General features: G+C 40.9%; 1 protein-coding gene across 4 annotated transcripts; it reads left to right on the forward strand.

Moving 5' to 3' along the window:
- The first annotated feature begins 729 nt into the window (after nt 1-729).
- FBXO38 (F-box protein 38) lies at nt 730-24279 on the forward strand. 4 transcript variants are annotated; one of them, XM_017822963.1, is made up of 22 exons: nt 730-813; nt 3200-3384; nt 4488-4621; nt 5691-5854; nt 6235-6400; nt 6737-6874; nt 7191-7328; nt 7750-7843; nt 8355-8485; nt 8799-8969; nt 9224-9366; nt 10216-10438; nt 11089-11208; nt 12101-12280; nt 13895-14614; nt 17741-17841; nt 18087-18189; nt 19220-19386; nt 20458-20603; nt 21418-21521; nt 21783-21896; nt 23150-24279. In XM_017822963.1, exons 2-22 carry the CDS (start codon nt 3257-3259, stop codon nt 23326-23328), a joined length of 3564 nt encoding a protein of 1187 aa, XP_017678452.1. In that variant the 5' UTR covers nt 730-813; nt 3200-3256; the 3' UTR covers nt 23329-24279. The 4 variants fall into 4 exon arrangements, with proteins under 4 accessions (XP_017678452.1, XP_017678450.1, XP_017678453.1 ...); XM_017822961.1 differs by having other exon boundaries at nt 736-813; nt 3243-3384; XM_017822964.1 differs by lacking the exon at nt 730-813 and adding an exon at nt 1186-1290 and having other exon boundaries at nt 3243-3384.
- The last annotated feature ends 295 nt before the right edge of the window (nt 24280-24574 follow it).

Below are 24574 nucleotides of genomic sequence, written 5' to 3' on the forward strand. Positions count from 1 at the left end.
TTAGGTTGGATACTAGGAAAAGGTTCTTCCCCCAGAGGGTGGTTGGGCACTGAACAGGCTCCCCAGGGCAGTGGTCACAGCCCAAGGTTGACAGAGCTCAAGGAGTGTTTGGACAAGGCTCTCAGCGACATGGTGGGATTGTTGGTGTGTCCTCTGCAGGACCAGGAGTTGGACTTGGATGATCACAGAATTCCAGAACGGTTTGGGTTGGAAGGGACATTAAAGCCCATGCCATTCTACCCTTGTCATAGGAAGGGACACCTCCCACTAGACCAGGTCGCTCAGAGCTCGATCACCTGTGACTCTTGTGGGTCCCTCCAAACTCAGGACATACTATGATTCTACAGCAGTGGCTTGGAATATTATTTTTATAAATTACATTCCTTTCTCTGCGTGTGCTGAGCGACCTCAGCCTACAAACTGCTTTAACCCACAGCACGCCAAGGGCACGCCGCCACGCGCGGGCGCTCCTGCTGCCGTGCCACAGCTCCCCACCAAGCTCTTTAGTGGGTTTCATTAGTTCCTCTCAGGGCGCCCAGCCCGCGTCCCGGAGCCCCAGCGGGCGTTCACCGCCCTCAGTGCTCAGCCACCACCGACACGACAGCGCCGAGCGGGACGCGCCGGGGCGGCACCACCCCCAAGATGGCGGTGGGGGCACGGCCCGCGCTGCCACGCTCAAGATGGCGGCGGGGCGGGTGTCGCGGCCCCCGGAAGGGGCGGTGGGAGCGGGGCGAGGCGGAGGCGGAAAGGGCCGCGCAGGAAGCGGCGGCCGGGGCTCACCCGCGGCCACAACACCGGGGCTGCGCGGGGCAGGTGAGGGGCTGCGGGGCGGTGAGGGGGGGACGAACCGGGCTGAGCTCCCGGGGCGCGGTGGGCGGTGACCCGGAGGCTGCCGCCTTCCTCGCGGCCGCCGCCGCCCGTTCCCGCGGCCTCGCGCCGTGCCCGCTGTGACAGGCCCTGAGGGACGGGGACGGAGCCGGGAGGGAGCCCCCAGCGCTGAGGGAGCGGCGGCGCCTGGTCTGCGGGGAAACCTGCTTTTGTATCGCTTATCTCAGCAAGAACAAGCCTGTCCTCTCTTTTCCCCTCCCCATAAGGAGCGCCCCTACTTATCTCAGGCTTGCCAGGCCGTCCCTGGCTGCTCTCTCCACATTTTTCTTTTCTGTGCGGTCTGCCCATGGATTTTTAAGCTTTTTAAGTTCAGTGTAAGTAAGCTTTAAGTAGCTACTGATCAAGAACACGGCACGTCGAGCTGCTGTTTCCTACAGCATTCATTCTCGTGAATTAACTGAGGTGGGGGCAGCAAAATTCCATTTGCCAGCTGGATTGCATATATAAGGGGTTTTTATTGGGCAGTTTTTTTACTTTTATTTAATTTTTAAATGGGGTCAGCTTGGTAATGTAGAATGAGATGTTAAAGCTGTGCTCGTTAGCTCAAAATACTACCAGGAGGAGCATTTATTGTGCGCAAACTGCATTCTCATAGGGATGAGGTCGTTCTTTTCCCCCTTTACTTAATGACAGGGGCCAAACCTGGGGCAGGTATTACTCCTTGAATTTGTGTCTTACAGGATTCTTCCTGCCCTGTTGGATATTATCTTTATTTCTCTGTCTTGTGTCACAGTCCTTTTACTGTTCTGTAATGCTATATTGCACCCCAGCACGCAGCTGCAGCAGTCTGGAATTTTTTAGTTTATATCCTGCTCTCTGTTCAAATTGAATTATCCCAGGTGACTGGGAATCCATGTAATGCTTGTTTTCTTTTGGAATCCAGTGTCATAAGTAGTCAGGTTTGGGCTTCATGAAGTTGATCAACATTACAACAGAGAATTACAAACAAATTGACCCCTTCCAGTGAGCACCAAAAAGAAGGGCAATATAAGAACAGGCAACAAACTCAGTGTCTTTACTTCTGGCTGGAGAATTCCCACCAATCCAAAGGAGCAGAGATATATTTCATGGTATTCACATGCAGAAGGTGGTAATTTATTTATTTTAATATCACTATTTAAAATTCATGACAGCATACAGTTGTTAACTTAAAATGCATACAAAAATGTGTAAAGTCATGTGTTCTTTCTACAATTAGATCACAGGGAGGCTGTCAATGTTTCAAATTTTGTACCAGCATATAAATCATTTGTGTTGGAGAAGGCTAAACTTTTTCTTTTCCGTTTCCATGAGATATTTTGTTTTTCTCCTCAGTTGCCACTTCCACATAATGTGGTACAAACACTGAGGTGTGTTTACATCACAGTGAAGGCTGTACCAGAGGCTCTGCTGATAAGATTTCCAAAATCTGTCTTTTCTTTACAAGTTGTTTTTCCTCATCCACTGAATTTTGGCATTCAACCTGTTAAACAGGTTTACTGAGTTAGTGATGCTTTGCCCTCTTCACCAGAGAGCATTTTTGTTCTCGTCTTAACGTTGTTTTACATTGTCTTATGTTAGTATAAAATAAGTATTTGCTAGATACAGTTGTGAAAATGTCTCTCAACATCTGTATAAGATGTTATTCTCATATTAGCACTGAGTTCATATTTAATTACTTATTTGTTATTTCTCTTAATAATTTTGTATGTTTTTAAATGGAACATTACTGTTGTTGCAGCCCATGTGTGCTGCAGGAACAGTGTAGACATGAACACGTTAGTTCAGTAAAGGGAAGGAGGACAGGATTTCCTGCACGTTGCTGCTGAGGCAATGACTTTCAGTTTTTCTGCAGCTTTGATCTTTAAGTAAGCAACCTGAATATTTTATTTGGTGTTCTAACCTCGAAGAGGAGCTAGTTTGAGGACTTGTAATAGGGCATTTTTTGAGGAGGCATTTTAGGAGCCCATTTTTTTTTCAAAAAGAAAATAAATAATTTTTCTGCTAGACAGAGACTTTGGGCTTTCTTTTCACTGGAGTGTTCGAGTTGGTGTTGACTTGGTGACATCTGTAGTCTCTGCACAGCTTTCCTGTGATTTGTCTTGACCACAGGGTGGTACCTCTGAAGACCTTTTATTCATGCAAAAGAACTGATCTCTGGTTGAACCTGAGGTGATTTTCCTCTTTGTCCATTTCCCTTTGCTTAGGGGAACTGTCTGGTTTGTCTAATCGTTGTCAGGTTGTGTCTGAGACCTGTGCTAAACAAACTACAACTTGTTTTTTGCAGCTTAACTGGTGTGTCCTCCTCTACTCTGTCCCTTTTCTCTTTCAGTTGCACTGAATTTCATAACATTGTGAACATTTCCTTCCATCAGAAATTGGTGCAAATATGGGTCCCCGGCGGAAAAATGTGAAACCAAGCTCAGTAAACAGGGAAGGTTCTGAGTCTACCAAAGCTGATGAGCCAAAAGATTACATGAACCAACTCTCTCATGAAGTGCTTTGCCACATCTTTAGGTGAGCAGCTCTTTAGAAGTCAATTTATTGTTTATTGTTATGTAGTTTTCTGTTATTTCTTTAGTCTTACCTGCATTGATGGTGGTGACACGTAGTATTCAGAAAGTGTGGCTGTACCACAAGTGAACTGGTGCATAAAAAGGAACGGTAAATGGTATTTTTTCAGTTCCAGAGTTCATTTAGATACTTAGAAAATTAATTTATGTGAGTGTCATGAATGTAGAACAAAGAAGAAATAAATCATTGATATAATTCTGTTCACTAGTGTATAGACATTGATTTGTAGAGCAGAGATACATCTCAGGTAGTGCATAGCTGAGATGCTTGTTTTGAAATTGTTGCATCTGCTTCATAGTGTGCAGAAGGGAACTGGGATGAGTATTTAATCTTCCCTACAGTAAAATCCTTCTCCAAAATGGTTACTCATCCCTATTGTGTCCAAAACATAATGCTTTCCCAAGAAGTTCTTTGAAAACAACAGCATTCCAAAATATTTGCAAATTGAGCATGTAGAATGTACTAAAAAATGAGAGTAGGTTTAATTAAAGCATGTAGCGAGTACTGTGGCAAATGGCTCGGTCAGCAGTATCTGGTTTGGTTTAAATTACATATCAGGAAGAAATTCTCCCTGTGAGGGTGGTGAGGCCCTGGCACAGTTTGCCCAGAGAAGCTGTGGCTGCCCCATCCCTGGAAGTGTCCAAGGCCAGGTTGGGTGGGGCTTGGAGCAACCTGGGCTAGTGGAAGGTGTCCCTGCCCACGGCATGGGGTGGAACTGGATGGGCTTTAAGGTCCCTCCCAACCCAAACCATTTTATAATTCTATAATTTATTAGAGAACTAAAGCATCTCTCTGTTTTAATATTATATGTGTACCTTGAATAGTCTAAAGTCAGAGTCAAAAATTGATGAGTCATTCTGCTTAGCAAAATTTCCCATTTTATTTGAGCACAGTCTGAAAATTCTGTTTGAATGAATGTTATTACACGCTAGAAATACACGAGTTTGTGCAGTCAGACTTGGGATGTGCTTTAGTTAAAAAAAAAAAAAAAATCCAAAAGGATCCAGCTTCGATAAATCAGAGGGGTGTTTTTTCCTCCCCCAAAGGTACCTTCCCTTGCAGGATATCATGTGCATGGAATGCCTGTCCCGGAAGCTGAAGGAAGCGGTGACGCTGTACCTGCGGGTGGTGAAGGTTGTGGATCTGTGTGCAGGCCGCTGGTGGGAGTACATGCCCACAGGTGAGAAACACCCTGAGCATCACTGGCTGCTCTGCTGCCACTTAGAGGGACATTTATACATGCAAAGTAAATTTGCAAAAGCAGTAAAAGTACTTGGATGTTTCGTTCCTTTTGGCTTATTTGGGTGGCTTCCTTGAGTACGTGGTTTGGAAAGTTTCTGTCTCTGTGTGTATAATACAAATATTGGGTATTACTGTAGCAGAAATGGGGATTCTCTGTAGCCATCTGTAAATACAATCTGTGTTTGTCTGATTGTTGTAAGGGAGTTTATCCAAGGGTTATTCCATGAAGAGGCTGTTTGCATGCAGGCAGGAAAATATACAATGGAATGAGAGAGCAACTCATCTGCCAACACTTAACAATGTAAGAATAAGTTTTGATGTCACACCTCAAGTCATCTTCAGATCAATAGATAAATTTGTCAGTCTAGGTGAACCCTGTGAGTATTAGGATTTCTGTTGGATTTAAATCACACTGCTGGGATTTGTTGGGGGAGAGACTAAACGAGTGAATTTGAAAGTTAGAGGAGTTACAAACTGAGATTTATAAGAGCTGATACCAGACAGGTGGTTAGACCTAGCCTAAGGTGACTTACCTGTTTAAAATCCTTTTTATGTGTTCTCTTACATTAGATTAAAATAAATCTTTGCTTAAAGAAACCATCTTGTTTCTTTGAGAAATGTGAACTGTGGTGACTAGTGATGAACAGATATAACTGATCCAGCTGGGGCTTTTTTGAGCCATGTAGTTGATAAATGGAATTCCACGAAAAATAGACACAAAGCCTGACAGTCTGCAGAGGCCCTTCATCTGAGAAAGGAGAGAGTATAGTTTACCTTGTATTCTACTGGAGGAAAACTGTAGCAAACCTGCAAAATTCTAGGCCAAGAATACGTAGGCCATGATTTCTAAAATGTGGAAGTAAAAGACAAGCTGTTGCTTCACTGAGTACAGCTTTCAACACCATAGAATTTATACTGCCACATAAAGAGAACAGTGTATTTGGCTTTCCCTTTACAGCTGAGTGTCTGCTGTCACACAAATACCAAATCTGTTGTTGTCATCTTAGGTTTCACTGATTCCAGTTTCCTAACGCTGCTGAGGAAGATGCCAGACATTGAACAACTTTATGGTCTTCATCCCAGGTATCTTGAAAGACGCAGAGTCCGTGGCCATGAAGCTTTCAGCATTCCTGGAGTTTTAGAGGCTTTGCAGGCCTGTCCAAATTTGCTGGTGAGTTGGTTGGACTCGAGAGACAACCTCCTTCAGCAGCAGAGATGGTGCATGTTAACAGAGCAGAAGAAATGTGATGGGGACTTACTGCTTACAGGGCTTTGTTTTCAGACCTGGCTGTACAGAGGAGCAGTTAATTGTGACCCTATTTGCTAATTAGTACTATTTTTAGTTGCACCAGTGGGAGTCACAGGTGCTCTTAAGTCCAGAAATGAATTAAAACTGATCCCTCTGCTTTTAAAAGGACAAGTCTTGCTAGAAATTAAAGTGAGATAACACCTTGCATTATGTATAGTGTGCTACTGAGAAGTTTATGTAGTTAAGAGGATGTTGTTGCTTGAACTGGTGTTAGAGCATTTGCTTTGCTTCCTTTTATCCAGGGTGTTGAGACCTCTCATTTAGAGCTGGTGGAAGCTATTTGGACATACATGCCACAAGTTCACATTTTAGGGAAGTTTCGTAATCGTAATGGTGCTTTTCCAATTCCTCCTGAGAACAAGCTGAAAATACCTATAGGAGCTAAAATTCAGACTTTGCACTTAGTAGGTGAGTGTGGTAATGATGAAGTAGTTGGCTTCAACACAGGTGAACTTAAAGGCTTTGAAACTCTGCAAGATTTTAATTCTTTTTAAGAAAGGGACTTTGGGCTGTGGTATCTTTGAGATATTAGTTGCCATATATGTGATAGCAGGTTCAAAAGGCAAGTTGTAAAAAACTGTATTGACAAACTGAGGTGAAGAACTTGTATTTAAAGTGTTTACAGCTTTTCTCATGTGGCACATAGTAAAGAAAAACTTCCTTTTTAAAACCAGAAATTTGTCATACGGTTTGTGGTTTCAAGCTTGTTTAAAATATTTGTTTGTTTTGTTTATGTATTACTAGGGGTGAATGTCCCTGAGATTCCTTGTATTCCAATGCTGAGGCACCTTTATTTGAAGTGGGTGAGACTCACCAAACCACAGCCTTTTAAAGATTTCCTTTGTATCAGCTTACGTGCTTTTGTCATGAGGAACTGTGCTGGTAAGAGGGATTCATACGTGAAGGGGATCTTAGAGCATGTAGGAAATCTGATTCTGTTAAAGTTGCTCAGACACCAAGTGTAAATGGAAGTCTTGGAATTCAAGATTCTGAAAGCAGTTGTTGTTTTATTCGTGGCGTTGAACAGAAATGTACCCCTGTCCTGTATGTTATTTGGTGCTTTGTGGTTCTCTTGACTTCCTGATCTAGATGGATATATGTGGGTATTTTTTAATTCTTCCATGTGACAGTCATTGAAAGCATCAATTCAATGATGTCAAGTGAGCAACCTGCTTTGTCTTTGGCCTTTTCTGTGTAGGACCCACAAATTCTCTGAAGTACGTTCCCCTGGTGACAGGCCTGGCTTCTGCTCGAAATTTGGAGCACTTAGAACTGGTTCGTGTTCCATTTCTTGGAGGACTTATCCAGCACGTGGTAGAAGATAGCTGGAGATCAGGTATGAAAGTTTTTGTCCCTCATACTTAAACAAAAATAAGTAAATAAATAAAAGTATTAGCAAATACTGGAGGCATGTGAAGCTTAGCTTTTTTTGTCTGTAGCATATGTTTTCTTGATCCTTATTTTGAAGTTTGGAATGCTTAGCACCATGGTTATGGTGCTAAATATGCTTTTTATCTGGTATTGTTTTGATATTCTAACTGCAATTAATTCTTGACTGATGACCTGCCTTCAGCTGCAATTGTTGGTGAGCAGAACTAGCAAGATTGGAGGAGAGCTGGGTGCAAATACTGGTTTTATTGATTTGCTAAAAAAGATGTGTTTTGTTCATTCACTTGTCAAGACAACACTGATGGAAATGTATAAGGCTTAAGGTTGTGATCTGTGAGTGAAGTGAAAGGTTGTTTTTTATTTGCCAGGTGGTTTTAGGAATTTGCACACTATAGTTCTGGGAGCTTGCAAGAATGCACTTGAAGTGGATCTTGGCTACCTCATCATAACTGCTGCACGAAGGTACTGGCCTTCAGGTCTCTCTTTGCCTCCCTTCTCCTTTTTCAAAATAAGTGACTTAGTAATGCAGTCCAAGAAGCAGAACAACTGTCAAAAGTTTATGGAATGCACATTTAAAGTTTATACAACAGGAGTGTTCTGTGGTTCAAACAACTGGAGTATGTCTGTTTCTGAATTCGTTTGTGTCATAAGACTTGTATCTGAAAAGTGTGGTGCTGTTGGTCTCACAATATATTCTTATATATTAATGATAAATAATATATCATCATAAATCATATATTATAAATAATAAATATTATATATACTATATATTTTATATATACAAAAATATATGTAACTGTCAAATACTGCCATAAAGATACAGCAGATAGCCTCTGAATCCTGCCACGATTCAAAGAATTCTTTCATTTTGAGAGGTCATCTCCTTGAGTGTTTTCTGTGGCAATTGTCTTTTGGCATGAATTTTAATAGGAGGAATTCTTAATTACAGTTAACAATTCTTAATTACATTCAGGTTGCACGAAGTGCGGATCCAGCCTTCCTTGACCAAAGATGGTGTTTTTTCTGCTTTGAAGATGGCTGAACTGGAATTTCCACAGTTTGAAACTCTTCATCTAGGATACGTTGATGAGTTTTTACTACAGTGTATGACATTTTTTTTATATACATAAATTATTTGACAAACATAAGGATTATGTGAATTATGTGTTTTCAGTCATGTGCTAAGAGTGATTAAAAGGAATATTAACGTTGCCCATATTGAGGCTGCTGATTTTATACAGCCATATATGTTTTTCCTCACTTCCTGAAACTCTTAGTGAAATTGGGAAAGTCTCAGCTTTACTGAACTGAAGGAATAATCTGATCAGTTTTATGAAAAGGGGCTAAAATAGGGAGTTAGAAAATCATGCTATAAAAGGCAAATTTACTGCTGTGTCTGCTACTATCTTTTTCTCAGGTAAAATGACGAGTACGGACTTGGTGAGGTACGGCTTGGCTGATGTGGTTGAAAATCCAGGAATTATTACAGATATTGGTATGAAAGCTGTAAATGAAGTTTTTTCTTTCATCAAGTATCTGGTCATTTACAACTGCCCACATCTACATAACCCAAATAATTGGATCACAGGTATTGCACACCTTTGAAATTTTGGAGCTATTATATGAATTACTGTGCTAGTAAACCAGAATTTCTCTGCTCGTAGTACTGCTTGTTCTATTTCTTAGTAAGTACAGTAGATGATGCTTGGTTTGGAGCCATAATGATGCTGGTAACAGTCAGAATGGAGATACAGAGGATGATCCTCTCAAATCTGAAAGGGGTATAATGACAAACAAGTGAGAGGGGAATTCTTCAGGAAATGCTTCCTTTCTCTCCCGCAGATCATTCGAGGTGGACCCGCTTGGTTGACCTCACCCTGGTGCGCTGCCACGCCATAAAGCTGGATTCTTTTAGTCAGTTCATCGAGTTATTGCCAAGCTTAGAATTCATTTCTCTGGACCAGATGTTTAGAGAACCTCCTAAGGTGAGTTTCAGAGAATGGTTTTGCTTTTTTATTTTTGCCAGCTCATTGGAAATACAGTGTGTTCCAGCTGTTATGCATTCTTTTGAAAGTTGTAATTAAGTAGATTGCTAATAAAATTATTCTGGTTTGCTGTTGTTATTATCATGATATGCTGGGGAGAATGATGATGCTTCTGCAAATGGGAGCAGTGGTAAGGTATGATCTTGTACGAATATGTGACCAGAAAATAAGACTCACGTTGATTCTGTTGAGGTCTTTGTGGATACTTCGTTTTGCTGCTGCTTTTTATATGATTTCTTTCACACTTGGTGATCTGTTTACAATGTTAAGAGGCTTTTATGGTTTTGTAGTGGGTGAAATAAGGGTACTGTTCCACTCTTGGAGTGGTTTCAAAGCTTAGGAATTTTATTTCTTCGTGTTGTCCCCTCCCACACTGTAACATAAATCCTTGTTAAGCTGCTGTAATGCAGTGGAAACTGCCTACGTAGAAAACTGCTTTCTTCAGTCACTAGTTCTATCTTGAGGCTGCTGTGTTCTGGGAAGGCTATATATGTAATCTGCTGTTTGTATTACTGTAATATGATCCTTTAGCAAATGGAAAACAATAAAGTAAAATTATGTGCTTTGTAGAATTCCCTTTCAGTAGGAGTTTAACAGTGTAAGTTTTCTGGGTTACCAGCCTGAACATGGACCTCTGCAATGCATAAGGAAATATGAGGGACAGTCTCCCTGTTAGTGTTGTGCTATCCCAGACATTACCAACAGAATGCTTTTTCTGTTGGCATTAGGGAATGTTGTTGAGATAACTTATCAGTTTTTTCAAATCTTAATAGTGCTTTTTGTTGTCAGGGTTGTGCTCGTGTGGGCCTAAGTGCTGGCACAGGAATTGGGGTCTCCTCTGCCCTAGTCAGCAATCAGAACTCTAACAACGACAATGACAACAACAATAACCACCAGAATAACAATAACCCAAACATCCACCACAACAATCACCAACACCCAAATGACCAGAATGAGGAGAATGAGCTGCGGCAAGATGGTCAAGCTGAGGAGCAGCAGATTGCAGCTGAGGGTAATCTTTGTGAACCTGTGTAGGAAGTGATTTTATTTGCACTGACATACATAGGGTGATAGAGAAGATATATATGGAAAGCTTGTTGCTCTTTCAGTTCCTGGTAACTTTAATCCTTAAGGGGGGGCTGTCTGCATGTCTCTGATACCTGTGTGATAAAAGCTGTCATTGTGTGGTGTCTGATGGCTGTTACAGGCACATTGCAGGGCAGTGATGTGTGTCAGTACAGGTGTTAGCAAGGGACAGTCTGTGTGACTCCTCTGGGGAAGTGCCAAGTGTTTTCTAGACTCCTCTGGTCAAAGCTGGGAGAATATCACAGTGTTGAATGGTATATTTTTAATATTTCCCAGCAAAGGCAAAAGTCATTGGAGGGAATGAATATGCAAATCCTGGTTATGCTGCTCACTGTGGTAGAACAAGACTTCTGAGGAGGAGTGGAAAATTTGGGTTAACTAAACCCTAAAAGTTAGGCTGGGGCTTTGGCTAAAGAGATGTAGAACAAATATGTGAGCGACTTTATGCAACCCAGAGACTCTCTGAAGGAATCAAGGCAGCTGTTACTTATTTCTTGGTGACTCTGACTCTCTGTGGGTGCTTGTGGGCTTTGTTCGTTCTGTTTCCTATTCCTGACCTCGTCTTCATCTTTTCAGCACTGAATGAGATGGAGGAGGTGGCACAGGAAGAGGAGTTTGCTGCTGGGCAGGGCCAGAATGAGCTCCCAGCTCACAGCCAAGCTGTTGTTCCTATGGAGGTGGATGAAGAGCAAGCAGGTAACTCTGTCTTTGAAAAGAAAAGACCTTTTGGTATCTCCTTCTTGAGGGGGTAAATATTTCAATGAGTCTGGTTTTGGATGCTTTTCTTTAGCTGCGTTGTCTGTTGTGTTTGGAATAATGATGCTAGCACAGCTCAATTCTGTGAAGAAATTTATTCTGTTTTAAAGTCTGTTTTACAGTCCAGAGTTCTCTTTGCATATGGAGTGAAATACCCTGATCTTAAAGCCTTATTTTTGTGCTCAGTATAATAAGAGCACAGGAGGCCTCAGTGAACTTGTCTTGTGCCTCTGGTGTTGATGGCCTTACTTATTTCACTGCAGCATGTGGATTCTTTTTTGCCTTTTTTTTTTTCAAGCCGGAACAACTTGTTCCAGTGTTAATTTTATTTGTGTTAGTGACACAAAGCAGTCTTGATCTCTTTTATAGCCACTATTTGCTGGACAACATAATTTTCTACTGAATATGCCAACAACACGAAGTAACATCCTTGTATGCTGGATCTGCTCAGTTTTTCAAGATTTAGAAGGATAAATGCCAATGTTCTGGCCAACATTTCTGTCGTTGTGGTGGAGGTTTCAGGGACTGTTTATAATATGTAGTTTACTCATACAGTTGTGGAAGAACCTTTAAGCTGTTCTGAAGCAGAGAAACATTACAGAAAACTTGTGTTTTGTTTTCCATTGTGACACTCTTCCCCTTCCAAACTAGAATGCTTTAGTGCTGAAATGCTCTTCTTCTCTTTAGATTTTAATGGAGGAGCCACAGAATGGTTGGCTCATTTAATTAAATTAATTTCTTACCATTTTTTCAAGCATTTTTAGAAGTTCTTCAGCACTTTAATCCATGTTTGGCTTATTTTTACATGAAGTGTTGGTATTCTACTTTTCAGGACCAAGTGGCATTCAACCTGTTGTAAAAGCAACACCTATTACTATCCACGATTCAGACAGTGAGGATGAGGAGGAAAACATGGGGACTTCAAGAGCCTGCATCTCCAACAGCATTGCACAGAATTACTCAGATGGAGAAGAGAAAAGCAGAGATCCAGTGGAAACTAGAGAACCTTCAGGTGTGGAATGGAGGGGTTCCTGGGCACTGTTAAGCAACATTTATTTTTGAGCTTCAGTCTTTCCATCTTGTTCAATTTTAAGTCTAGCTTTGTTATGAATCTAGAAGGACACATTTCTCTGAGCTTCAATCACAGATACTGTATGGAAACAAAGAAATAGTGGTGCTGCACTGATCAGAAACCTGCAGCTCCTCTTTTGGATTTCCAGGTGGCCAGAATTTATCATGTCTGTGAAGCCAAATTTGCAACTGTGTTGTCAGATGAAGTAAATATAGTGTTAAGCCTTAAGGAATATTTAGCTAAGCAGTTAACAGAAAAATCTGGCATTGTGAAGAACTGAGAAATATACTGGTCTAGTACTAGTTTAATTTCTGCAAAGCCTAGGACTTAGCAAAGCAGTAATGGCTCTTCCTACTGTAACTGGCATACTCCCTGCACATCACTCCTCTCCCGTTTAGTACATTTATTTCAACAAGAGTGGCAGTTCCAGCTTGGGAACACGTAGAGTGCTGTGCCTGTAGTGTGAATGTCAGTTCTGGTTTGAGGATGAAATAACCTCTGTTTGGACAGAATTTGCATAAACTTTTGTACTGTCAATTATGAGGATTTGGTGCTTGGATTAGTGTAATTAGCAGAGAGGATTAAGACAATAGACATTCAGGAAGAGTTTCTTCCCAGAAAGGTTTGTCAGGCATTGGAAGAGGCTGTCCAGGGCAGTAGTGGAGTCACCACCCCTGGAGATGTTCAGGGAATGACTGGACGTGGCACTCAGTGCTCTGGTCTGGTTGACAAGGTGGGGATTGGTCACAGGTTGGACTTGATGGTCTTGGAGGTTTTTTCCAACCTAAATGATTCTGTGATTAAGTTCCTGTTGTGATTTGTACATTGTTTGGTGTGGCTTTTTTATTCATCTGTGAACTGAGACTGCCGTTACCTACTGACACCACACCCCATACCCAGGAGAGGGAGCTGAAGATTGCAACTGAAAGCAGAACTTTAGTACTGTCTCTGTAACTATTTGATTCCTCATTTGTATTCCTCCTATTTAGGAAAAGAAAAGCCTATTTAGATTGGATACTAGAAAAAAATTCTTCCCTGTGAGGGTGGTGAGGCCCTGGCACAGGTTCCCCAGAGAAACTGTGGCTGCCACATCCCTGAAAGTGTTCAAGGCCAGGTTGGATGGGGCTTGGAGCAATTTGGTCTAGTGGAAGGTGTCCCTGTCCATGGCAGAGGGATTGGAAATAGATGATCTTTAAGGTCCCTTAGAGCCATTCTGTGATTCTATTCTTAGTGTGTCTTTCATATTTTTGTGCTTTGGCCTATTTAAACAGTGAGCTGCCCTGTGACAATATGAGCCTCTCTGGCAGATTTGTATCTCATTTACTGACAAACACCCCAGCACATCACTACAAAAATAGCTGCAGGACATCACCGAGAGTCAGCAACTGCTAGAAATATTAATAATTCCCATAACATAGCATGGTCCTGATGAGATTTGTCATTGGCCTCTAGGCTGCCTTCTGTTTTAAGTAGTCTTTAACAGAGTAGCACTCAGCATTTATTTAAGCTGTGTTGTGGCTTGTCTCATTGTTCTCCCTTCCCTGATTCTCACAGTGAGTGGTAAAGGCAAGACACCCCTGCGGAAAAGATGCAGTGCCAGCCAAGGGGGCCAGACAAAGCAGTTCCACACGGAGGAAAGCAGCTGTGAAAAAGGCTGTCAAGTAACCAGTGAGCAGATTAAAGCAGACATGAAAGCAGCAAGTGACATGCCTGAAAGGAACAAAAGCAAAGATCCTTATGCAAGCTGCAGTAATGCTACAGGATCAACGGGAACATCCAGCTCCTGCAGTGCTGCTTCTCCTAGCCCTGACTGTGCACAGACAGCTCATGGCCACTGTGCTGGCACCAGCCCAGCAGCTGGAGAGGAATCCAGGCAGTGTGTCTGCTCGCCTTGTAAAGGGGAAGGTTCCAGTGAGAGAGAGACTGAGGAGAGCTCTGTTTGTTCCAGGTGTTCCTCCTACAAGCCTCAGGACACACAGCAGAGGACTAGTGGGGGTTGCGATGGGGAATGTCCATCCACGAGCGGAGCCTGCAGGAACGGACCAAGCAGCGCTGGGGCAGATTTTGCACTTAGGACACGGCCAAACTGTGGGGCTGCAGGAGACACAGGGGAGGAGAGGACTAGTGGGAGTGCCTGCGGGGCTGCCAGCGAGGAGCAGAGCATGGGCACACAGCCCAGGAGCTGTGAGCTGGAGGACAAGGAGGAGTATCCTCGCCGACCACTAACCAGAGCCAGGAGCAAGCTGTCCCACGTCCCTCTGGTGTCGGAGCCAGGTATGACTTACACACAGATAGTAACGTCTGAGTAAGCTGCAGTGCTGCCATGAGACGGCGCTGAGCAGCTGCAACACCCACAGGTAGTACTGGTGGTAAACATGAAATTTGTTAGTTAATAATTTAAAACCAAGTGGCTTGTCAAAGGGTCTGAATACTGATGGAACAGAAATTACTTGATGTCACTGCCATGACTAGGTAAAATAAGAGATTTCTCTGAAAACACCAGTGACTTTTTTTCTCCATGCAAGTCTTTATGTGTTATCCATACATTCTAAACAGTATTTGATTTACTCATTTGAAAAGCAGTTGCAACTTCTGTTGATAGCTCTGTGTTTCTGTTATTCATTGGAACATAAGACTGTCTCTCCTATTAAGATCCTCCCTTCAAAAGGAGGAAGACAGCAGGTACACTTACATCTTGGCAAGAAGGCAAAGGTTAATAACTGGTACTTTATCAACCAGTAATTATACTTGGGCCAAGCTTGTGGACCTGCATGTTGGGTTCTGCTTCCAAGTGTATAAGGCATGGTGATCAAACTTGTTCAAAATGGTCCTTTTGTTAAATAGGTTTGTGTTTCACATTATTGGTTTGTACATTTTACATAAAATAAAATAAAACTCCTGAAGGGCTGGAACGAAGGGAGAAAAGAACAGATGTGAGAAGGGAACTTGCTGTTTCTTTCAAATATACTTGGTTTCCAAAATAGTGATCTTAGTCTGGCACCACCTCATATATCCAGGATTCTTTGTTGAGAATATCTGGCAAGTAAAATGAAACTGAAAAATCTGTGTGTGTTGGAGGTAGAAAAGACTGATAGCAAATTCGTACCTCTGTTAACATGGAATGATTCAAACACAGTATGTCCTGGTGTTTTTCCAGTTTATCTTCATGTTCCCAAGTGTTAATGAAACCTGAATCACCTGGGATGCTGTTCTGCAGCTAGACACATCTGAGATTGGAGAGATGATCTTCCTGTTAAATTAAAATGTCAGTTTTCTACCTTGCCCATTATGAGTAATAATTAATCTGCAAAAATCAAAAGAAAATATTTCCTCTCTATCCTCGGCCATTACCAATGCATGAAGCTAAATCAGTCAGATCTCAGTATTAAATTAGGGTATCTTTCTGAGAGTATGTCTGTTTTCAGGTTTCAGCTGTTAGTCAGGAAAAAAGATCTGTTCTGCTTGTGGAGAAAAATGGTTGAGTATTTGCTATATTTAGCATATATAAGAATTGCTTTCCTAGCTCCATACAGTTATGTGTATGTCTTTATGCACTTCTCCTCTTTGAAGCATCAGGTGTTAGCTGATGCCTGAGGCAGAATATGAGACTTGATATGCCATTTTTATTTTTTAAATCTGTATTTTACACATAGGACAGTGAGGCTGCTTCTGCCTGGTGTTACAGGGCTTTTCATTACTAGGACAGAACATACAGCTCCTTCGAGTATAACCTGAAAATGCTTTGTTGCACAGTTAGAAATGTTTTTTCCATAAATGGTCTAAAAATGTGCCTTGAATATGATAGCTTTCTACTATTCTAACATAAAGGACATTGTGGTTTTCAGCTTCTGTAACAAACTGTGTTTAATATTAGAAAGATTTTTTCTTTCTCTTAAATGATTTACTCATTCTAAACAGTGCTTTAAGCCAAACATTAAAGACTGAAATTTTAAAAGCATTATCACCACAGACTAACTGGCTAGAGGATGACTTGTGTAATTTTGATTTTTACTTTAATCAAAATGTAAGCCACACTTGTACTGTTTGGTTTTTTTAAACTTCTTTTAGTTTGTATTTGTAGTGAAACTTTTCACATTTTAAACCACATGTTACTTTAAACCTTCTGTAAAGATTTCTTGGCCCAAGGCTGCATCTCAAACAATTCTACACAAAATTGGGAAAATTCTTCCTAGAATCAGGCTAGGAGGTATTTCACTGTCTGAACATACTCCAGGAACTGTCAGAAAGTTCCCTGGGGATGATGATTCACAGGTGCCACAAGTCGAGTATTAATATTCCATCTCTCAACCTGATCCCCTAAAGCAGTGGCCAGAATTCTGGAGCTCACAGCCCACTGGATGCCACATAATAGCTTATATATATGTAGATGGAATTTTATTATAAGTAAGAAAAGAGGTATTTTTTAATGTTAATGGTAGTTTAGCATGAAGTATGTGAAGGTTGTGAGGTACATTCCAGGTTGTCCAGAGAAGCTGTGGCTGCCCCATCCCTGAAAGTGTTCAAGGCCAGCTTGGACGGGGCTTGGAGCAACCTGGGATAGTGGAAGGTGTCCCTGCCCATGGCAGGGGGGTGGGATTTAGGCTTTAAGTTTCATTCCAACCCAGACCATTCCATGTTTCTATGAGTAGTTTGTATATAGACTTTAATATTTTGCACATCTTTCTTGACTGGGAATCTTTGTGGACATGACATATGTTTTAACAAAAAAGTCAAAGGAAACTTATTGTTAGTAAAATAACTTCTAATTTTGATCTGTTAATCACAGAAAATTACTTGTAGGGCATTTTTTTTCTCTTGCTGTTGGAAGTAATGGTAGTGGTCATTTCTTTTTGAAGACTCATCCTTCAAATCAAGCAGGAATTTCATATCATTGGTGCATGAAATGGAGTAAGAAGCAACTTGGGAATGTTAAGTATTTTCTACCTGGGTATCCTTTGCAATATTATGAAAAACTTAGTGACAGTTATGAAGAGCAGACTTTCAAGGAGTTTGAGATTATTTCTACTATTCAAACATTAAAGCTATTTTGGTTCTTATATTTGTCAAGGTTGTTCTGTTTGCTGCAGTAACCTAACAATTAATCTTCTGTTCTCTTGGCTCCACATCTTTCAGTGATGTTGAACTTGTAGGTTCAGCATTCCTGTGTTTTCATCTATAAACAACCCACCCCCTCTGCCCAAGTTATTTAGTGTGAATGATTCTGAGCACAAACCTGAAAGCAGGTCTTGTGCAAGAAGATATAAAGTTGTTTTCAAGCCACACGGATGTTTTGATCTGTAAGAAATGTATGTTCTGATTGGCCATTTTCAGCCAGGGAATGCCTCCACTGTTATCCTGAAATGTAACAGAGGAAAGATTTTTCCATATTTTTGTTTCCAGAAGTAGCCAAGCCAAAGCCACGGCAAACTACCAAGCGGAAAAGGACAGCTGACAAGTCCACAAGTACAAGTGACCCAGTTATTGAAGATGATCATGTTCAAGTAAGGGCTTTTTCTTCACTTCCTACAGGTTTATCAGCTATAGCTGATAAATCACCAGTAGCCTACTCTGTAACTTCAAATACCCATTGTGAACTGAAGCTGTATTATATTGAGTAGTATGCAGTTAATATCTTTCCACATCTGGCAGTATCTTTTAAAATTCAGTGTAAGTGTTTATTTGTTTTTACCCTGTCATACATTTTTTTCTTTTTCTTTTTTTTTTTTTTTGGTTAAATTTTCACCAGGTACTGACTTTGAAATCCAAAAACCTTGTAGGAATCACGTTGACCAATTGTGGAATAACAGATTTGGTACTGAAAGACTGCCCCAAAATGATGTTCATACATGGTATGTAGTTCATGTTTTGCTTGTCTCCTCCATCTGGCGTTATTAGGAATTCTTGAAACAATTAAAGTCAGTCCATTGCTTATTTTGTATTCATCAGCTGCATTGCTGCTTGTCAGGCTGATGCTTAGAACACCAAATATTGCTGCTTCTCAGTTTGAGTGCCTTTCCTTATAACAGGTTTAATAAAGATTAATATCTGCAAATCAACAGATGAAATTATCTGACAATTAGGAAGATGAGTAGTTTATTGGAGAGTGATAATACAATAATTGGAAGTTGATGAAATGAGTTTCAGAGTAGCTTGTTTTTATTCTCTCATTTCTTCATGCTTCCATAGATTATTTAGCTGACATGATGATACTTTCCTCCTTGACATGATAAAAATCTGTTTTCAATTATAGCACTTAGGTTGCATTACATTCACATGCCAGGGCGTGTGACTGTTCCTGTACTGGATCATTTACTGTTTTCTGCAACATCTACACTTAAGACCTTTTCTTCTGACGTGACATATATTTACTTAGCAGAGAATAAAGAAATGATTTCTTTATTCCAGAGTACGTCTCAGAACATACATTGATTTTGAACTAAATTTTGGTTAAATGAGCAGTGTTACTAGAAAGGAAATAGCTTTATTTTCCATTGTGTGGCTTCACAATACTCTATATTTGATCTGATTTTGAAGTCAGTGGTTTTCAATTGTGGCAGTCCACAGACCATTTCAGGAGGCTTTGTGAAAGGAAACAAAGGGAGAAAAAGGTTATTGTTAGAAGAAATTTGACATGGCCTTTTAAAAGGATCCTTCTTACAAGTTCAAGAATTAAAAGTTTGATCATAATATGGAAGAAATGAACAGCTGGTGTATTTCTCTGATATACTTAAATTGCCAGCTTAACTTCAGTTATTCTCTGGTACTTACATTACTTGTTTGCCTTCTTTAGAAACTGTCAGCCTTGAAAATCTCTGACAGGAGGCTCCTAAGGTCTTTTCAGTATTGTTTCTTTTAATAATTTGGTTTGCTCTTTTATAGCTACGAGGTGCCGTGTGTTGAAACACTTGAAAGTAGAAAATGCACCAGTTGTCAATCGGTTTGACTATGCCCAGTGCAAGAAGTTAAACATGGATCAGGTTCTGGATCAGATTCTCAGGATGCCACCAGAAAGAAACAGGATCATTTATCTTCGTCCAATGCAGCAGGTACACAACCAGCCTGGATTTCATTGTGAACACACCTGAAGTTCTGCCTGTGGTTTTCAATTGATGCGAGAAATGTAAATGTTGCAGTAACACAACTCTGAGAAACTTGCTTATTAAAACTTTAGACCATCAAGGCTTTTATTGCAGAATCTGGAACTTGGATGGTACTGAGTTTTAAGACTCAATCTTACTATCTCAAGTATTCATTGCATCAGAAGATACTGTAAGATATTGCGATGCATTGAACTAATTTCAAACTGAATAACTAAAAGAAACTATGAGAACTCAAAGGAACTGTAAGAACCTAAGTGCTACTATAAGCTGCTAAGTGATACTATAAGCCAGCTTATAGCTATATATAAGCAGAAGCATGACATAGGCACAGGTATCTGAAATCTTTGATCTATGTCTATTCTATTAGATTTAGTAACAGCAGTTAGAGTTTGGAATAGACAAATCTGCTGAAGGCAGCATCCTCTTGTGATGCTGAACAGTGTTTTAAGACAGTTGTGGTACTGGGAGCTGTAAGAAGTGACATTTAGTGAGTTTAGGTCATTTCACACGTATTTAAGAGGGTTTAATTTAAGATCTGGAATGTTGGGGGTTTTTAACTTTATCACTCTTACCAGAGCATTCCGTATTGTACTTGTGGTGCTGCTTCTCTCTTGCTTTCTGGCTTGGTCTCCCAATGAGGGATAAAAGTGAAGGGGTAATAAAAACCCAAAACCAAACTACCAATCCTCTCCCCCTAAGCCAGAGACAAATTCTGAGATGTGAACGTAGTTTTAGACCATTATGTAATTTTATGAAGTTTGCTTACATATTGGAATTGTGAAACACATCAGGAAATAGACATTTCCTATCCAGTTCCACTACTTGGGAAGATTCATTGACAAAGCTGTACTAGGAAAGTTTTAATTGTGTATTTAATTATGTATGTTGTTAAAATTTCTTTTTACTGGACACATTCCCCTAGAATTTGGGGCATTTGGATGTCTGTGTGCTCCTGACTCTACAATCACACCTCTTTGTTTCTGTTGGTCACAAGTCTTTGTTTCCTGCTTTTCCCAGGTTGACACATTGACTCTGGAGCAGAAGATCTTTAGTGGCCCTTATCCCTACCACATCTGCATCATTCATGAGTTCAGTAACCCCCCCAATGTCCGCAACAAGGTGCGAGTTCGGAGCTGGATGGACACGATAGCAAATATCAACCAGTGAGTACCTGCCCTTCAGGGACTGTGCAGAAAAGGTGTTCACTGCTCAGGGAGCAGCTGCAGCTTCAGTCAGACCTGCTGGGTTCTGTCAGCCAAATCAAAGAAAAAAGCTTTGGTGACTAGGGAAATTTAAATTTTAGATGGTGCAATGTAGAATTTCAGTGTCAAGATGCAACTCATACAAAACACAGACTATAAACCTCTCCATGTGGAAAATACTACAAATTCTCCTACAATAACCATAGAATTCATCATATAATTCATGCAGCAATAATGCAATTGTGCATTGAAGTAGTCAGGAAGGCGGAGAAATATCTTCAAATCTGAAAACAAGTTCCCTTTAAAAAAGAGTGATTTACTCCAAGAACTAGTTTCTGTGGAAGGTGATGTTCCATCAGTATGAGCTCCTTAGAATTCCCATCAGCAGGAGATTGTATAGAGTGGCTCTCATCCAGCTGGTTTTAACCAGTGTTTTTGTTGTGCTGGCTTTTCACTAAAATTACTAAGAGAGCAAATTTACTTCTGAAGCTTGGTTTAGTTGCAGCTCTGTTGGATTGTTCCTCAATCGGATAGAAAGGTGTGCTCAAAGATACCTTCACTGGTTTCTCACCCAAACTGTACCTGCTGGCTGTGGTTGCTCTCCAAAGGGAAGGGATTGATTCTGAGTTGGTGTGAGGGTCTTGGAGAAGTGCTTCTATGGATTCAGGTTCATTAAAGGAAAGGTTGTGCAATAGGATTTCCCATTTTGTTTTCCTTCCCCCCCCACCTTCCCATTTCCTATCACTCCTGGCTATAATCTCTTCTTTCTCTCTAGAGAGCTTATTAAATATGAGTTCTTCCCTGAAGCTACACGAACTGAAGAAGACCTGAAGAAATACACTAAGTACCCTTGGGGCCGAGATATTTACACTCTAGAAGGTGAGTGCTCATAGACAGCTGAAAGCTGGTGACAAGTCTCTTGTTGAGATAAGTAGCTTTGCATCATTACAAGAGACGTGGGTAATAATTCTTGGGAGGAAAGTGGAGGAACCTTGGCACGGTGGGGGAATGAAATGAGGAGATGCTTTTCCTGCATTAGAGTGACCAGTCTATGTGATAATCAAGTTTACTTGATGAAGAGTGATGATGCTGCAGGAGCAATGTTGTGCTCTTTGGATCCTCATCCTGTCTGTCTCCTAGGCATTGTGGATGGTGCTCCTTACTCCATGATCACTGACTTCCCGTGGCTGAGGTCCCTGAGAACAGCAGAGCCCAACAGCTATGCCAGATATGACTTTGAGGATGATGAAAGAAGTGCGTAATCTGGTTTGATGTGTTCAAATAACTTGTTGCTTGTCCCAAACTGACCTTTATTTTTCAGTTTTTCTAGTTCTTGGGCTATTTTTGATAGACTGTGTTGAGAGCTGGATGAGTCCAGCAAAGGAGAGGGCAACAGTGCTACAGCAGTGTAATGAGCAGCTGGGGCCCCTAATACTGACAGAAGCAGAGGCCATCTGGTGCTCAGCCTGAAAGTGTGATGGGTTTGTCACATCTGGGTGCATTTAAAACATACACAAAGTTAATTCTGTGGTGTGTAGTCCCAGCAGTTTATGTTCTGTAGAGTTTAGTGGCGTTGCTGCTGAAGGCTCAGCTGAACTGCTGCCTCTGGCTTTGCTTTGCAAAGGTTGTTAAGGTAGGCTGAAGAGACTCTAGCAGAGAAAATGTGAAAACTCAAACTTGGCATAAAAGAGGAAAGAACTGGACTTGAAAACTCTGGAACAGATGATGTGGATTAGTTTTTGTTATAGATGTGCCTCCTTCTATTTAGGAGCTTGTCTTCTCAAATATTATAGTAGGCAGTTCCTAGGGCTCAACTGAAGACCTTGCTTGGTAGCAGGGAAAAGTATGTTCCTCCACTGCTTAATTAGGAACATCTTGGAATCTCCTTTGTTAGAGGTATTTTTAATTGACATTGTTTTGGATATTCTTATCTAGCTCTGTTTCAAGGGCATGAATCTCAAGAGGATGAGGAAGAGATTTTCTCTGCTATACCTTTCTCTGGTTTTATTTTTTAAATTTTATTTTAGACTGATTCATAGACTTAATGCTTGTACATTAGTATGTAGGCTGAGTTACCAAAAAAAATTAAATGTGTTTGGTTTAAAAGAGTAATTAGATTAAACATGATGTTAAAACCCTAAAAACAAAGACGAGACTTCTGCTTTATCCTTAATTGCTTTTGTTTATAAAACATTTAAGTGATCACTGGAATCAATAACATGGAAGCATGTCAGAGAGGCCTCGGGGAACGGTTTGTGTTGCTCTGGGCTTCCCTTCACTCCCAGACATGAAGTTGACATACATTAAATAAGTATGGGAGCTATTGAAAGGTTTCAATATAGGGAAGGCAGAATACCTCTTCTGCTTGAATAATATCCCTTAAATGTAGCTCCTCAATGGAAGGTTTTTCCGTTTGCTTTGCTTTCCAAGACTTAACGCAAAGCAGATTGGCTTGTGAACTTCTCTGCAGGAAACATTCCAGTTTTTATTCTTGTGTGCCTTCCCAGCTACTATCTATGCCCCCCGGAGGAAGGGCCAGTTGTCTGCAGACATCTGCATGGAGACCATCGGGGAGGAGATCTCGGAGCTGCGGCAGATGAAGAAAGGGGTGTTCCAGCGCGTCGTGGCCATTTTCATCCACTACTGTGACGTCAACGGGGAGCCCGTGGAGGACGACTACATCTGAGGGGTGCTCCCCCAGCCTGGCACCCCCCCTCAGTTCTTATTGGCACTGCTGGCCAAGAAAGCAGGTGGATCCTTTCCGAATGCAAAGCATTTTCTTGAAACACATACTTTGCAGTTGCTCTCACTCATTTTGGAAAAAAGATTATGTAGTTAAATGTATAATGAAAAGTAAAAATTGTATACTAAGATTTGTACATAGAGGAAACAAAAGAAAAAAAAACTTCCTAATACTGAGACTTTATTTCATATGTTTATACAATTTAATTTAAATTCCATTTTAATGAAGGCCAATAATTAGGAACAGGGAAGAATATTTGAACTTTTCAGCCCATACAATTCATAGCAGTATTTTTTTTCCTTATAAACAGAATTCCATTTGCTGTGTTCAAAAGAGTCATCAGAGTCTCTTTTAATCTGTGCCTTTTTCTTGAGCATTTAAGAGTCCAGTCTGAGTAAACCTGTTGAGCACAATCTTTGTGTCTTGTGTGCATTTTTCAAAGGGACAGAATATTCTACAGCTGTTGCAAAGAAGGCCAGAAGCAGGAAAAAATGTAGCAAAGTTGGTGATCTGTGGTAGTTTCTAGAATTATCAAATACATTTTGGGGGAAAGGAAAACCCCCGTGTTTAGCACCTTGGAAACAGAAGATATGTTCTAAAGCATTTTGTACTGTTCAATTTCATTTTAATAGTGTATTTGACTCTGTACTATGAAAAGTAAGTTGCTAATTGTTGGTTCCACTCTCTTTAACATGAATTTGCACATACTAGCTGGCTGTAAGCTGAATTTTTGCTTCAGGCAGGCAGAAAAAAGGGGTGTGTAATTGCTTGGTTACAGCTGTATCAGCACAGGATCCATCTGACACAACCAGTGAGCTCCGGGCTGGGTCGTGCTCACTCATGAATGCAGATTTTCCATATGGTCAGTAAAAAACTGCTGCTATTTGCCCCTGATTATGTGTGTTTGTTGTGTATTGAAAATGCCTCTGGTTCCCACAGTCCCACAGGTGTTTTCTGTGTATGTCCAGAATTTGCTGTGAGTCCAGGTATAAAAATGCACAAATTAGTGTTGAACTAGCTGTGCTGTGCTGTTAACAGTGTGTCCAGGGGGTGGGAGACCTCTGAAAGGCCAATTTGCTCCCTTTGGAAGTGTCTCCTTGATTTCCCAGCTGTGGCTACACAAAGGCAGCTCAGCTCTGCCAGGCCATCAACTCTGGCTGGATCTCTCATCCATGTTTTTTTAAAGTTG

Source organism: Lepidothrix coronata, unplaced genomic scaffold (genome assembly GCF_001604755.1).
Source record: "Lepidothrix coronata isolate B3197 unplaced genomic scaffold, Lepidothrix_coronata-1.0 Scaffold100, whole genome shotgun sequence".
NCBI lineage: Eukaryota > Metazoa > Chordata > Aves > Passeriformes > Pipridae > Lepidothrix > Lepidothrix coronata.

What these genes read in the sequence shown, in the direction of transcription:
- FBXO38 (XM_017822963.1), top strand. Translation starts at nt 3,257, where the DNA reads ATGGGTCCCCGGCGGAAAAATGTGAAACCAAGCTCAGTAAACAGGGAA. An exon ending in GTGCTTTGCCACATCTTTAG is followed by an intron (nt 3,385 to 4,487) that starts GTGAGCAGCTCT and finishes CCTCCCCCAAAG; the next exon opens with GTACCTTCCCTTGCAGGATA. An exon ending in CCCTCTGGTGTCGGAGCCAG is followed by an intron (nt 14,615 to 17,740) that starts GTATGACTTACA and finishes TTTTGTTTCCAG; the next exon opens with AAGTAGCCAAGCCAAAGCCA.